Here is a 13,039-nt window from a genome sequence, read left to right as displayed (position 1 = left end):
TTATTGTTAAAAAGAAGATTTACAAGTTGACTGATTTTGGTAAAACCTGTTTATAAATTTGTAAATTACACAGTGAATGTATTAATAACGAGAATATAATCTGCAAATATATAATATAATATATAACTTTTATATAACATAGTTAACATAGCACAATTTAACATTAAAAATAACGTGCGCATAAATAATATAAATAAAAATATGTTTAAAAGTATGTTTCGCTCTTGATATATTACAACAGAATAATACAAGTATTACAATTGTGGTTTGTCATCACTACGTAATATGAAAAGAAATAGAATTTCAATAAATAGCATTCCTTTCGTGCGTTTCTTATTCGTTATATGTTTAGAGAAATATGTATCTATATATCTTTTTTAAATAAAAGACTTAATTGCTCTTTAATGTATGCCAATTATAACTGGCATCTACTGTTTATAGTGTTATCCTCAATAAATGTATGAAGTTCTCGCGGTAATTAGAGCATATATTTTTCTGCATTCCTGCAGTCGCATTGATCTCTCTGCAAATCTGCACTAGATTGCAATCTTTTTAAGCGTAACGCGCGAAGAATGTAATTTTATTTGTAAAAATTTTCCAAGAACAAATTTTATTTCAACAATGCCTTCTATCATTGAGATCTATTTAAAGATAGATTTCTAAATGGCAAAATAAATCGAGCTAACACGATTCTATGATTCAATTATAGAACATAACTATTATTCGTTCAAATCCTCTCCATATATGTCACAGATTGACAAAATTAAACAAGAAACGATGAAAGTAAGGGAAGCTCATAAAGTTAACGGGCTAAAAAGTCTTAATTGCTCTAAATTGTCTCCCATAAGTGTGTGCATTTTTCTAAAAATAGATAATCGAAGTGCCCGCGATGAAGCGTATTTAAGAAATGATGTTACGTATTTTTAGAAGAATGTGATATAATTATATTGGCCCTTCAACAATTTTGTCAACTTTTACTATGTGTTATAGAATTATTCAATCAAATCAATTTATACTATCAATTTATACATAATATTGGATGTATATATATATATATATATATATATATATATATCAATTTTGATATGAACATATGATGCAAATTTGTTGTCTCATTCTATCTTATTCACATCACTTCTAGATAACAAGCTTATTCCTTTAAGAATACTTTACAAACCAACGCGCATTACAGAGAATCACTGTTCCATAGACTGATCGCCCACTAGAGCGATCTTTATAATTGCTGTATTACGTTCCTTAATTAACTGCTCGACTAATGATATTAATTAGGCTGTGAAATTAAGTACCCACTTCAGTTTGAAGTTTTTGCATAAACCACTTTTGATATTTTTAACTTCATAATGCTATAGTGTAACATAATAAAAAGGCCACATATAAACAATTTACGCAATCAATATGTGAAATATATGATAAAGATTATACAAGCGATACTTGCTTTACAGCTATATGCATTTATGTACATACACACGCACACACACACGCGCGCGTGCATATAATCATTGAATTAACAGAGATGCATGTCGGAATATATATATACGTATTTGAAGAAATCAATTGAAATAAATGTAATAAATACGATATAAGCATTTTTTCAAGAAAACAAAGAATAAAAGATAGATAATCAAAGAATAGTACTACAGAAATAAAAATTTCTTTTTTTTTTTTAATTATTCCAACAGGCACTCCCACACATGTGGATATTATATTATTATTTAATTTTACTTTTATACAAATATTGCACAAATATTGCACAAAAAACAGTACGATTCCAAGATATGGACTTTTTTTTATAAAGCAATAATATTTTGAAATAAGAATAAATTAGGAATTTAATGATCAACATTATTTTACTTTTATACAAATATCGCACAAATATTGCACAAAGAACGATACGATTTCAAGATATGGACTTACTTTATAAAGCAATAATACTTTATAATAAGAATAAATTAGGAAATATTAATTGTGTGTGTCAACATTATCATTAACAACAATTTTAAAAGTTCTACTTATCCCAAAGCCCGACTTCTTTCATACGCGTTTGAAAGTACTTTTCCAAAGCATTGGCACAACGGTAGTAATCAGTGTCAAGACTATTATACAATCTACAGTTGGTAAAAATCCGTAACATGTCTGCTATAAATAATTTCTTTATTACATAATATCCTGAATTCAAACGATCTTGCATCGTCTTGAGATCTATAACATAAATAGATATATCATTGTATTTTGGTATTTTTATATTTGGTTGATTTCTTTCAGGTAATAACCAGGTAATTATATTCATCTTATATTCATCTATTTTAATCAGTTAAATGTATAGACAATTTTCTTCAACTCACCCATAGGATATTTTATGTGATCGTAGTAGTCTGGAACATCATTCTTATCTACAGGTTTCAAAAAAGGCCACGCTGTGCTGTGTTTTTTCACACTGTTCAGAACACCATTTAATGTATTACATAGAGATTCTGGCACATCCAAACTCGTGTCCATTGGTTCTGGACCTTGCATTCCTTTCGCCACACCCCTCGTTCTAGTTTGAGCGCAACTTTTCCATCCAGTTTCATGAATCCCTGGGATACTCTCGATAGGGATTCCCCTTAAACCCTCCTTAAAACACGTTAAGCCAGGATGCACTTTCTGTATTTCCTGTTGTCTTTGGTGAATCAGCTTTTTAACGATTTCCTTCTGCTTCCTGATAACCGCCGTAAATTCGGTATATACAATTTTCGGGTTTAACTCGCAATGCATCAACGTTGCTCCGACATAATATTTTATGTACCCCTGGTGCACTGACTTCGGCAGTTTTATATCTTTGCTAAATCCCTGTTTCTTAAAGTATCCAATAGCGAAGTCATCCGCAAATGTAAGAAAATGCAGTATGTTGTTCTTAATGTGATAATCTTTCAACATATTCATTAAGTGCGTTCCATAGCCTTTTACTTGCTCATGGCTCGTAACAGCGCAAAACACTATCTCTGTAAAACCTTGACTTGGAAACATACAAAAACAAATCCCACCAATTGGACGACCATCCTTAATCAGGGCTAGGGTTTTATGCTTTCTGTAAGACAAAGAATATTGTTATTGAATACATGCGTAGTAAAATAGGTAAAATTATTCAACACTGATATTGAATTTGGATATTGAACTACTCACGGATCAAAAACAAGCTGAGTGATGTATTCTTTGGGCGTTCTTGGTAATTGATGGCTGAACACATCTTGCAGTCCTATCAGCCAAAGCATAGTCTGCTTAGACACTGGTCGTGTAAGGCTATTTCCAACTACATGAAATTCTATTATCTTTTTACTTTCTTCCATCTTAGCGGTTTCGTCCCGTGGCACATTTGGTGGAAATACTGTATCAGAACCAGACATATAATTAGTGTCATTAATAGTTGCAACGATTTCAGCAATGGTCTCATCTGGCAGATCTTGAAAAGTTTCTTCAGTTTTTCGCTTCTTTGCGTCAAGACGCCCTTCGGCGTTTGGACGCTTATCCTGCATTTTCTTGATTCCAGAACTAATATTTATCGTTGTAAGATTATCTTTTTCATTCGGAGTGACAGTAACCTTTTCAAATTCTCCTGCTTTCCTTGCTTGAGCCTTTGAGTCCAAGGCAGTTTGAAAGTGAGAAGGCAGAAGTTGTTTAAAGTCAGGATTCCAAATGGGGGATTTATCAGAATAAATCTCTACTTCCAGCAATGAAAGAAACCTTAAGTATAAAAGATTATATAATTCAGCTTGATATTTACAAGTTATATATGTATATAAGAAATGGAAAAGAAAAATGTTGAACATACTTAGGAAAATGCGTTAAAACCAAAACTCTCTTCTCCGGTGCTATTTTGTCTCTTTCATTATTACATTTATCCATTAATTGTCTACAAACTGATCTAAATACAGCTTGTAACAGAGACTTCCCAAAAACCACAGGAGTGTCATAATGCGGCAAGGAGTCACAAAACGCAGGTACATGACAAAAGACGAGCCAGCGGGCATAATTAACTTTGTAAATAGAAGCTTCATCTGTATTAGTTGCTTGACACCGTCTGGCACTGGGTGCTTCAAAATTCCAAAAATTCAGGCAGTGTAAAAGCATCTTTGCCATGTCGTACATAACTTGCCATTCTCTCTGCGGCAAATGACTAAATTTATACAAAACAAAGTTTGTTACTGCCTTTGCTATGTTAGGTCTTTCAAATGGTGGCTTTCCTAACGGGCTTCCTTCCGCAGTTGGCTTTGTCATAAACAAGATACAATTCCTCAATAATTTGTACAAATAAATATATACTTTCTTAGTATCGGGATCCGCCTCCCTGTGTGTACACGCAAAAATATTGTCCGCGTCAATAGCCATTCCCAATAATCTGTTGATTTCCTCGTCTGACTGAACCGGTAGATGCTTGATGTGATTTTCTAACGGATGAGTACACATCTTGCACAGATCAAAGAAATTTATAACGGGCTGTTGTATCTCGCCTTTCGGCGATCTTATAAACGGTTGTGCGTTTTTCCAGCCCGTACATTTGCATTCATCCGCCTGACAAGCACTATAATTCGCGAGCTTCAACAATTTCTTTTCTTGTGGCCAGTTGTACGTCTGCTGCTTGCGTTGATGTATCCTTTGTAGATTACTCGTTCGATTCACTTGAGTCTGTGGCTTAGCTGTATCCTTATTATTATTTTCTTGCTGCAAGGTACTGCTGACAGGTTGTCCACCAGTCTCTTCCGAAGAAGCTGCTGTATGAGAATTGACGTCCTCGGATGCCATCCTGCAAAAAACCTTATAACATTCATGTTATTGGTTTGAGCAAATTGTACTTGTGACGATCTCATCGTATCATTAATCGCAGTAATAACATTTTGAAGTAACTTACATGAATTTACACGCACGTTAGAAGTTCCTTCTTGAATACAAGGAAATTAAATCGCAATTTTACGCGAACCAAGTTAATTATGTTTCTATTCTCAATGATACACTTTGTTCAACTATTCAATGATATTTGATTTAAATAATAATAAATAATAATATCTTCTGATTTAAATAAATAATTATGATATCTGTAGAATTGTCATGCCAGCAATCTCTATTCTACAATTTGTCATGTTATTAGTACGTCGATATATACAGGACAGTTTTTGACAGATCAGGTTATATGAACTGTTCCCTAATGCTTCCTACACACTCTTGCATGCATGCAAGTGCATGCTGCTGCATCAGGAAATGCGGCATAAGATAATGCATGTCCAGTGGTCCACACAACGGCCAATTGTTTTCCATTCATTATCATTTTTCTGGAAGTAATAGTATATACCGGATGATGATTGGCTATCGCGCGTATGAGCGATAAAGTACCCTTAAAATTTCTGTTATATGGATTTAAATCTTTACTTGATTGATTTGAGTTTTCGCTGGTCTTCGCCAAGTGAAAATTTCTGTTAAATCCGAAATTGTCGTTAGTCTAGGTTTACATATGCAATATCAAACTTTAAATTCAAAGTTCTATAAAGCCTTGTGTACACGATACTAGAAATTGGTCCGAGTTTCGGTTTAAGCCAATGAAACTGCTGCTTTTCTGTAAGAGCTGCAAGTTGATTGGCTTAAACCGAAACTCGGACCGATTTCTAGTATCGTGTACACAAGGCTTAAGCAAAGAAAAAAATTTTAACCTAACCCTTTGTCCTACCTGAATATTCTCCTAGAAATATTTTCTCTACTTTAAAGTTTAATTGAAAGTATTGGCAACTGTCCTACTTATTGTTAGTAAGTAGCTAATAGAGGGACAATTAATAATAAATAAAAATTTATTGTTTTTATATTTTTTGTATTATGTCACAAGCACTTAAAAATTCTACTTATCCCACAGACCACTCTCTTTCATACGTGTTTGAAAATATTTTTCTAGAGTATTGGCGCAGTGATAATATTCGGTTTCGAGACCGTTATACAATCTACAGTTTGTGAAAATTCGTGTCATGTCTGCAATAAATAATCTTCTAGTTACATAGTATTTAGACTTTAAACGGTCTTCCATAGTCTTGAGATCTGCAAAATAAAAAATCGTGTATCATTAATTCCTGATTATTAAGTTTTCTCATTTTAACACTAATTGTTTATTCATATTTAATAATTTATCGAAAAGTAATTTGATCGTTCTGAAAATGTACATCTTTTTTGCTCACCCATTGGATATTTTATATGATCATAATAGTCTCGGACTTCGTTTCTATCCACAGGTTCCAGGAATGGCCAAGCTGTGCTATGATTCTTCACACTATTCAGAACACTGTTCAAATCTTTATAAAGGGAATCTGACATATCCATACCATCTACAAGTTCTGAACCTTGTATTCCTTTAGCCACACCTCTCGTTCTCGTTTGAGTGTAATTCTTCCATCCGGTTTCGCGAATTCCTGGAATGGATTCGACAGGAATACTTCTTACACCATCTTTAAAGCACGTTAAGCCCGGATGAACTTTCTGTATTTCCTGTTGCCTCTGATAAATTAATTTTTTCACGATTTCTTTTTGTTTTCTTAGTACCGCTGTAAATTCGGTGTATACTATTTTAGCATTTAATTCACAGTGCATCAATGTCGCTCCTTCATAATCTTTGATGTATCCTTGATACATCGACGTCGGCAGTTTTATATCTTTGCTAAATCCTTGCTTTTTAAAGTATCCGATGGCAAACTCATCTGCGAATGTAAGAAAATGCAGTATGTTGTTTTTGATGTGATAATCTTTCAGCATGTTCATTAAGTGCGTTCCATAGCCTTTCACTTGCTCTTGGCTCGTAACAGCGCAAAATACTATTTCAGTAAAACCCTGAGTAGGAAACGTGCGAAAACAAATACCGCCGATTGGACGACCACCTTTTATCAGGGCCAATGTTTTATGCTTCCTGTGTGTGATAAATAATGGACTATCACTAGATAAATTCTTACAATGAATTAACATAATTGTTATATTTTTGGATGATACTCACGGATCAAAAACGAATTGGGATATATATTCTTTAGGCATTCTGACTAATTGATGGCTAAATACATTGTGTAATCCTATCAGCCAAAGCATAGTTTGCTTAGACACAGGTTGCGTCAGGCTATTGCCGACAACATGGAACTCTATGATCTTCCTGCTTTCTTCAATTTTAGCAGTTTCGTCTCGTGGAACATCCGGAGGAAATACCGCGTCGGGTCCACACATATAGTTGGGATCATTAATAGTCGCAACAATTTCAGCGACAGTTTCCTCTGGCAAATCCTCAAAAACCTCTTCACTTTTTCGTTTCTTTGCGTCAGGTCGTCCTTCGGAATAGGAACGCTTTTCAGGAAGTCTTCTTATCCCAGGACTAATATTTATTGTTGTATAATTATCTTTCTCGTTTGGTGGAACAGTGACTTTCTCAAATTCGCCTGTCTTTCTTAATTGCTGTGCCTTTGATTCCTGCATGGCAACATGCAGATGAAACGGTGGTGTTGCTTTAAATTCAGGATTCCACATGGGTACGTTATCAGAATAAATTTCAGCTTCTAGCATTGAAAGAAACCTTAAATACAAATAATTATATAGTATCTGTGAAAATTACGAAAAACCAAAATTAAGAAGAGAAAACTGATTCAATACATACTTAGGAAAATGTGTTAAAACTAGAACTCTCTTTTCCGGCGTTATTTTGTCTCTGTCATTATGACACTTATTCACTAGTTCTCTATAAAGTGATTTGAATACGGCTTGCAACAGAGACTTTCCAAATACTGCAGAAGTATCGTGTTTTGGTAAAGAGTCACAAAACGCAGGCACATGGCAGAAGGATAGCCAGCGGGTATAATTAGCTTTGTAAGCGAGAACTTCGTCCGAATTAGCTGTTACCGCTGTTACTTGTCTGGCACTGGGCGGTTCAAAATTCCAAAAGTTCAGGCAATGTAAAAACATTTTTGCCATGTCGCACATAATGTGCCATTCTCTCGCTGGTAAATGATGAAATTTATACGAGACAAAATTCAGTACTGCTTTCGATATGACAGGTGTTTCGAATGGTGGCCTTCCAAACGAGCCTCCTTCTAAGGCTGGCTTTGCTCTAGTTAAAAGACAATTCCTCAAAAATTTATACAAAAAAAAATAAACTTTCTTAGTATCGAGATCCCCTTCTCTGTGTGTACATGTTAAAATATTGTCCGTGTCGATAGCCATTCCCAACAATCTGTTGATTTCCTCGTCAGCATGAACCCGTAAGTGCTTGACGTGATCTTCTAAAGAATGAGTACATAACTTGCATGGATCAGAAAAGGTTATAAGAGGCTGCTGTATTTCACCCTTTGGCGATCTTATAATCGGTTGCGCGTTTTTCCAGCCTGTACATTTACATTCTTTTGCCTGACAAGCGCTATAATTCGCAAGCTTCAGCAATTTCTTTTCGTGTGGCCAGTTGTACGTCTGCTGCTTGCGTTGATTTATCCTTTGGAGATTACTCATTGAATTTACTTGAGTCTGTGGCTTAGTTGAGTTTGCATCCTTATTATTACTTTCCTGCGACGTACTGGTAACAGGTTGTCCATGCTCTTCCGAAGAAGCTGTTGTATGAGAATTGACGTTCTCGGATGCCATCCTGTAAAAAATCATTAAGTTCGTTAAATTAAGAATCGTATAAATCACTCTCTAGCTATACAACCACAACAATAATTTTTCAAGGCAGAGTAATATACACACTCTTATAAACTCACATTACAAATTTTTATTATAACATAAACAAAATAGGTCGCAATTTGGCGTGAATCAAGTAATTATACTCTCATTCCCAATCTTATTGTTGGTTTATGCATTGAATAACAAGTATTCAATATTCTTTTGGATTAAATGGTCGATTGCAAACGTTTATAAGTTATTCTTTTACTATCATAGCCACATTTTTTAAATAAATTCTTGGTTCTCGTTGATTTAAAACAATGCTCTAAGGCTCTAACCGAGGGTTAGGTTGGGTTACATGAAACATTCTTCGTGAATATAACGTACAATTACGCGTCTAAAATGCGTGTGAGTCGAGCATAAAGAAATTCGCGTATTGTCACATAAAAAAAGTGCTACTGTGCTTCCAAAAAGATAAATATTTATAAAAGATAAGGCAAAAATCGCCAAGTTTAAGACCGGCAAGTTACGGAACAGCGAAACGGTTCGTTTTTTGCGTCTAGTGATTTAGGTTAGGAATTGATAGCGCAGACAGCACAGCTGCCACAGTTTTATTTCTCGTTACACGAAAAATGGCGGAGAATTTTGGAAGGGAAACGCCACCGATTTACAACGAGGAAGTCAAGACTGCGGGACAACCGTTGTCGGATTTCTTGTTGCAACTGGAGGATTATACACCTACGGTATCGATCCATTTTCTTCTCGAATAAATTTCTCCAAAGAAATAAATCTTGAATTTATGGCAAATTATGCGTTTACCTATTCTATATCATATGCATTAAGTATATCCTGTAACTTTAGTGCCATTATATATTTTTTAATGTTAACGTTAGGTTCCTGATGCCATCACCGAACATTATTTGCACACAGCTGGTTTCAATACCACTGATCCAAGAATGTAAGTATAAATGCGATATTGGTTAGATCATCCTGTATATTAGATGAAAGTTTTGTTAACCAAACATTTTTATCTGCTCAGTAAATCTATTGAACAATGTTATATGTTGTTAAACGACTTCTTATTACTTTAGAGTACGCTTGGTGTCCTTAGCGGCGCAAAAGTTTATCTCAGAAATTGCCAACGATGCGCTGCAGCACTGCAAAACACGCGGCGCCAATCAGAACACAAAAACAAAGGGAAAAGACCGACGTTATACTCTGACTATGGAAGATCTGACACCAGCGGTTGCGGAATATGGCATAATAGTGAAGAAACCACATTATTTCGTTTGATTGCTACACAATTTGATACGTGCACTTCGTTAGATCATATCAGTGCAATAATATGTAGCTGCACTTTTAGAGAGTCACTAAGAATCAATGTCGCATAAAAATAATACTTTTCCTTTTTATAAGGGAAAAGTTTCATATCCATGCATGTTTCAATTTGAATATATTGAATAATTTGAATATATCTGAGAAGTTGTACTTTATTAGGAACAATATTATTATATGAATAAGTCTTCTAAAACGTTATAGTTTCATATAATTACATTACTGTGGCACGAATATAAATATACATACATCTTATTATATCATTGTATCATTGCTAGGGTTTTTGTAAGAGATTAAAAAATAAATTTAATGGAAATTGTCATACTGTATCGATTTGTGTTTTAATATTTAAATAAATATGTACAAAATACCCATTTTTTTCTTATTGCTTTGAATGAAACAAGTGCGAGCGTGTAATTGAAATTACTTTGTAAAACAAAATGATAAGTATTCTTTTAAAAATAAAGCTTTTGAAATTGCAATGTTTAAGCCCCTTACGCAAAGCGAGGCGATAGCGATAGCAGAGAGACGCCTTGAGAGAGGTTTATCGGCAGTGTCGGAAAATGAACGTGGCTACGTAGTACCAATTTCGAAGATGGATCAATGGATGTACTGGCGGTAGCGTACAGGGGCTTTCGACGGTCCCACGAAAAAGGCCGGGATGGTCTCTCTCACTCTCTCAGGCTTCTCTCTGATACAGGCTAAAGACGATGCACGCATAGAGAAGCGTAATCAACCAATCACCACCGAGAGTTTTACAACCGCGGTCTATTCATTCTCGAGGATTTTCGATTGTAATTGATTGAGGATCAGTTTAATATATATCTTACATGTATCGATAAATATTAACTTATTTTATATATTTATATTATATGTTAAATATCTAATAGCCCTCTCTCTCTCTCTCTCTCTCTCTCTCTCTCTCTCTCTCTCTCTCTCTCTCTCTCTCTCTCTCTCTCTCTCTCTCTCTCTCTCTCTCTCTCTCTCTCTCTCTCTTTCTCTCTTTCTCTCTCTCTTTCTCTTCTTTCACTTTCATACTTCCCGGACAGCACAATGTCCAAAATCGGGACATAAGACGTCTTTTAGCCATCTTTTCGTAAGACATCTTAAAAGATGTCTTTTAGACGTCTTAGGGCCTGAGCAGAATAGCTGACTTATAATTTTAAGACAATGTTTTATGCTTTAAATCTTTGTTTTTAGCAACGCACAATACTGTCTTATGTCTCAAGTCTTACAATGTTGACACTTTGTACACTCGTTTAAGACTTGAGACACAAGACAGTATTGTGCGTTGCTAAAAACAAAGATTTAAAGCATAAAACACTGTCTTGAAATTATAAGTCAGCTATTCTGCTCAGACACTTATGTCTCGCTTTTGGACATGTGTGCTGTATGGGTTATTTCAAATAAAAAATATGTATCTCCTATCAATTTAAAAATTCGAATACGAGACAATAGGCCTTTATGGAAAATTTTGTAAGCAAAACGAATAATATATTTGAGGAACAATAGACTGTTGTCTATGTGTTTTTAAAAGGAACTAATTCTTTAGTGGAATTTTATTGATTCATACGATCATTCGACACTAAAATAAGTTAAAAAACGAAAATGCTATTAAATTAAGGGGTGCACTTCTGAGATATTAACAAAAAATATCATTTTCCATTGTTTTCAAAATATCTCGAAAACGACGCAAAATACAAAAAAAGTACAAGAGAACTTTTTTGTAGGAAATAAAATTTTGCATCGAATACGTATATAAAAAATTTCTTTCCGATATTGGAAACCCAAGAAATAAAATTTAAACGAAATTAAAAAATAGCGAAAATTTGGGAAAAAAGATTTTTTTTACATTTTTGCGTACAACTTCTTTTCTAGCAGTCTAACCGATTTTTTCGTTCTGAGATAAAAGAAAGTAGACATTCTAACGAAAAAAACGCGAGGTCAAAAACATTTTTACGACCAATAGTGACCGAGATATCGTTCACGTAAGTTGAATGGTTTTAGTCGGTTTTTCAGTGTTTTGCTTTTATTTTAATTTAATGTTATTTAAACTAAAAAATCTTTTTTCCCAAATTTTCGCTATTTTTTAATTTCGTTTAAATTTTATTTCTTGGGTTTCCGATATCGGAAAGAAATTTTTTATATACGTATTCGATGCAAAATTTTATTTCCTACAAAAAAGTTCTCTTGTACTTTTTTCGTATTTTGCGTCATTTTCGAGATATTTTGAAAACAATGGAAAATGATATTTTTTGTTAATATCTCAGAAGTGCACCCCTTAATTTAATAGCATTATCGTTTTTTTACTTATTTTAGTGTCGAATGATCATATGAATCAATAAAATTCCACTAAAAAATTAGTTCCGAATGAGCGTCGTTTTTTAGCTCCAAGCAACAGCCTACAAGCAATAGAGAATGTTTTATAATTTTTAAGTATCTTATTGACGACGACGTTTATCGTCTTTTATGGTATGCGCGATCACCGCGCACCGCACTGCAATGCAAGAACGATCGCGACGAAATTTTTACAAACAATGCAATTTAATGTTAATTTTCTATAAAATAGAGGTTAAGAGGAATAAAAAAAGCACATACAAATAAATTTGAAACATTTGTAAACGTAACGAATTACGTGAACGAGCGAATTACGTGTCTATTTTTGAACGAAAAACGAAATTGTATTCGTGGATGCACATTTCAGCTGTTCGCACTCTCGATATTTACACGCATTTCGAAGCAAGCTCGATCGCTCCCGCGCGTTCGCGATCGTTTGCGATCGCGACAAGCAAAGTGCGAAACGTCAAACGCGCGATCGTTCATTTCAATTACTTAATTAATTATTAATTCCCGCACTTAACGAGAGGTTCAAGCTATTCATTGAAGCGTCTTCCCTCATCGCGCGATTCACTCATTCGAAGAAATCGAAACGGAGACAGGAGACGCCGTGAATTCCGAGGTTATCGTTTCACTGCGACACGCCACGCGGAACAACGATTTCATTAAGATTCGGATGTATCATCGCGCTTCGAATCATTTATTTCTC

General features: G+C 34.4%; 3 protein-coding genes across 7 annotated transcripts; 1 reads left to right on the top strand and 2 right to left on the bottom strand.

Moving 5' to 3' along the window:
* Nucleotides 1-96: 96 nt before the first annotated feature.
* Kat2a (K(lysine) acetyltransferase 2A) lies at nucleotides 97-5,210 on the bottom strand. Of its 3 annotated transcripts, none has more exons than XM_071723355.1 (5): nucleotides 4,907-5,210; nucleotides 3,830-4,812; nucleotides 3,184-3,741; nucleotides 2,364-3,088; nucleotides 97-2,220 (listed from the first exon to the last, which is right to left on the bottom strand). In XM_071723355.1, the coding sequence occupies exons 2-5, from the start codon at nucleotides 4,798-4,800 to the stop codon at nucleotides 2,027-2,029; spliced, it is 2,448 nt and encodes an 815-aa protein (XP_071579456.1). In that variant the 5' UTR covers nucleotides 4,801-4,812; nucleotides 4,907-5,210; the 3' UTR covers nucleotides 97-2,026. The 3 variants fall into 3 exon arrangements, with proteins under 3 accessions (XP_071579456.1, XP_071579455.1, XP_071579457.1); XM_071723354.1 differs by having other exon boundaries at nucleotides 3,830-4,801; XM_071723356.1 differs by having other exon boundaries at nucleotides 3,830-4,801; nucleotides 5,159-5,172.
* A 617-nt stretch (nucleotides 5,211-5,827) lies between these two features.
* LOC139784189 (histone acetyltransferase KAT2A-like) lies at nucleotides 5,828-9,101 on the bottom strand. Of its 3 annotated transcripts, none has more exons than XM_071723349.1 (5): nucleotides 8,997-9,101; nucleotides 7,664-8,641; nucleotides 7,019-7,582; nucleotides 6,213-6,934; nucleotides 5,828-6,075 (listed from the first exon to the last, which is right to left on the bottom strand). In XM_071723349.1, exons 1-5 carry the CDS (start codon nucleotides 9,023-9,025, stop codon nucleotides 5,882-5,884), a joined length of 2,487 nt encoding a protein of 828 aa, XP_071579450.1. In that variant the 5' UTR covers nucleotides 9,026-9,101; the 3' UTR covers nucleotides 5,828-5,881. The 3 variants fall into 3 exon arrangements, with proteins under 3 accessions (XP_071579450.1, XP_071579452.1, XP_071579451.1); XM_071723351.1 differs by having other exon boundaries at nucleotides 8,743-9,008; XM_071723350.1 differs by having other exon boundaries at nucleotides 8,757-9,008.
* Nucleotides 9,049-10,322, top strand: LOC139784190 (transcription initiation factor TFIID subunit 10). Its single transcript, XM_071723352.1, has 3 exons — nucleotides 9,049-9,401; nucleotides 9,552-9,616; nucleotides 9,750-10,322. The coding sequence occupies exons 1-3, from the start codon at nucleotides 9,291-9,293 to the stop codon at nucleotides 9,949-9,951; spliced, it is 378 nt and encodes a 125-aa protein (XP_071579453.1). The 5' UTR covers nucleotides 9,049-9,290; the 3' UTR covers nucleotides 9,952-10,322.
* Nucleotides 10,323-13,039: the final 2,717 nt, after the last annotated feature.

This window comes from Temnothorax nylanderi, unplaced genomic scaffold (assembly GCF_030848795.1).
Source record: "Temnothorax nylanderi isolate EJ_2023f unplaced genomic scaffold, tnyl_v1.0 TNYL_tig0596_pilon, whole genome shotgun sequence".
NCBI lineage: Eukaryota > Metazoa > Arthropoda > Insecta > Hymenoptera > Formicidae > Temnothorax > Temnothorax nylanderi.
This window is presented reverse-complemented; position numbering and strand designations above follow the sequence as displayed.

Bases quoted from the DNA above. Each gene is read 5' to 3' on its own strand.
- Kat2a (XM_071723354.1), bottom strand. The intron at 3,742-3,829 runs GTATGTTCAACA...TTTATACTTAAG, and splicing joins GTTTTAACGCATTTTCCTAA to GTTTCTTTCATTGCTGGAAG. The intron at 3,089-3,183 runs GTGAGTAGTTCA...TTTGTCTTACAG, and splicing joins ACTCAGCTTGTTTTTGATCC to AAAGCATAAAACCCTAGCCC.
- LOC139784189 (XM_071723349.1), bottom strand. From the start codon at position 9,025: ATGTTTCATGTAACCCAACCTAACCCTCG. The intron at 8,642-8,996 runs GTTAGAGCCTTA...GATTTTTTACAG, and splicing joins GTAACCCAACCTAACCCTCG to GATGGCATCCGAGAACGTCA. The intron at 6,935-7,018 runs GTGAGTATCATC...TATCACACACAG, and splicing joins TCCCAATTCGTTTTTGATCC to GAAGCATAAAACATTGGCCC.
- LOC139784190 (XM_071723352.1), top strand. From the start codon at position 9,291: ATGGCGGAGAATTTTGGAAGGGAAACGCCACCGATTTACAACGAGGAA. The intron at 9,402-9,551 runs GTATCGATCCAT...TGTTAACGTTAG, and splicing joins TGGAGGATTATACACCTACG to GTTCCTGATGCCATCACCGA. The intron at 9,617-9,749 runs GTAAGTATAAAT...TTATTACTTTAG, and splicing joins AATACCACTGATCCAAGAAT to AGTACGCTTGGTGTCCTTAG.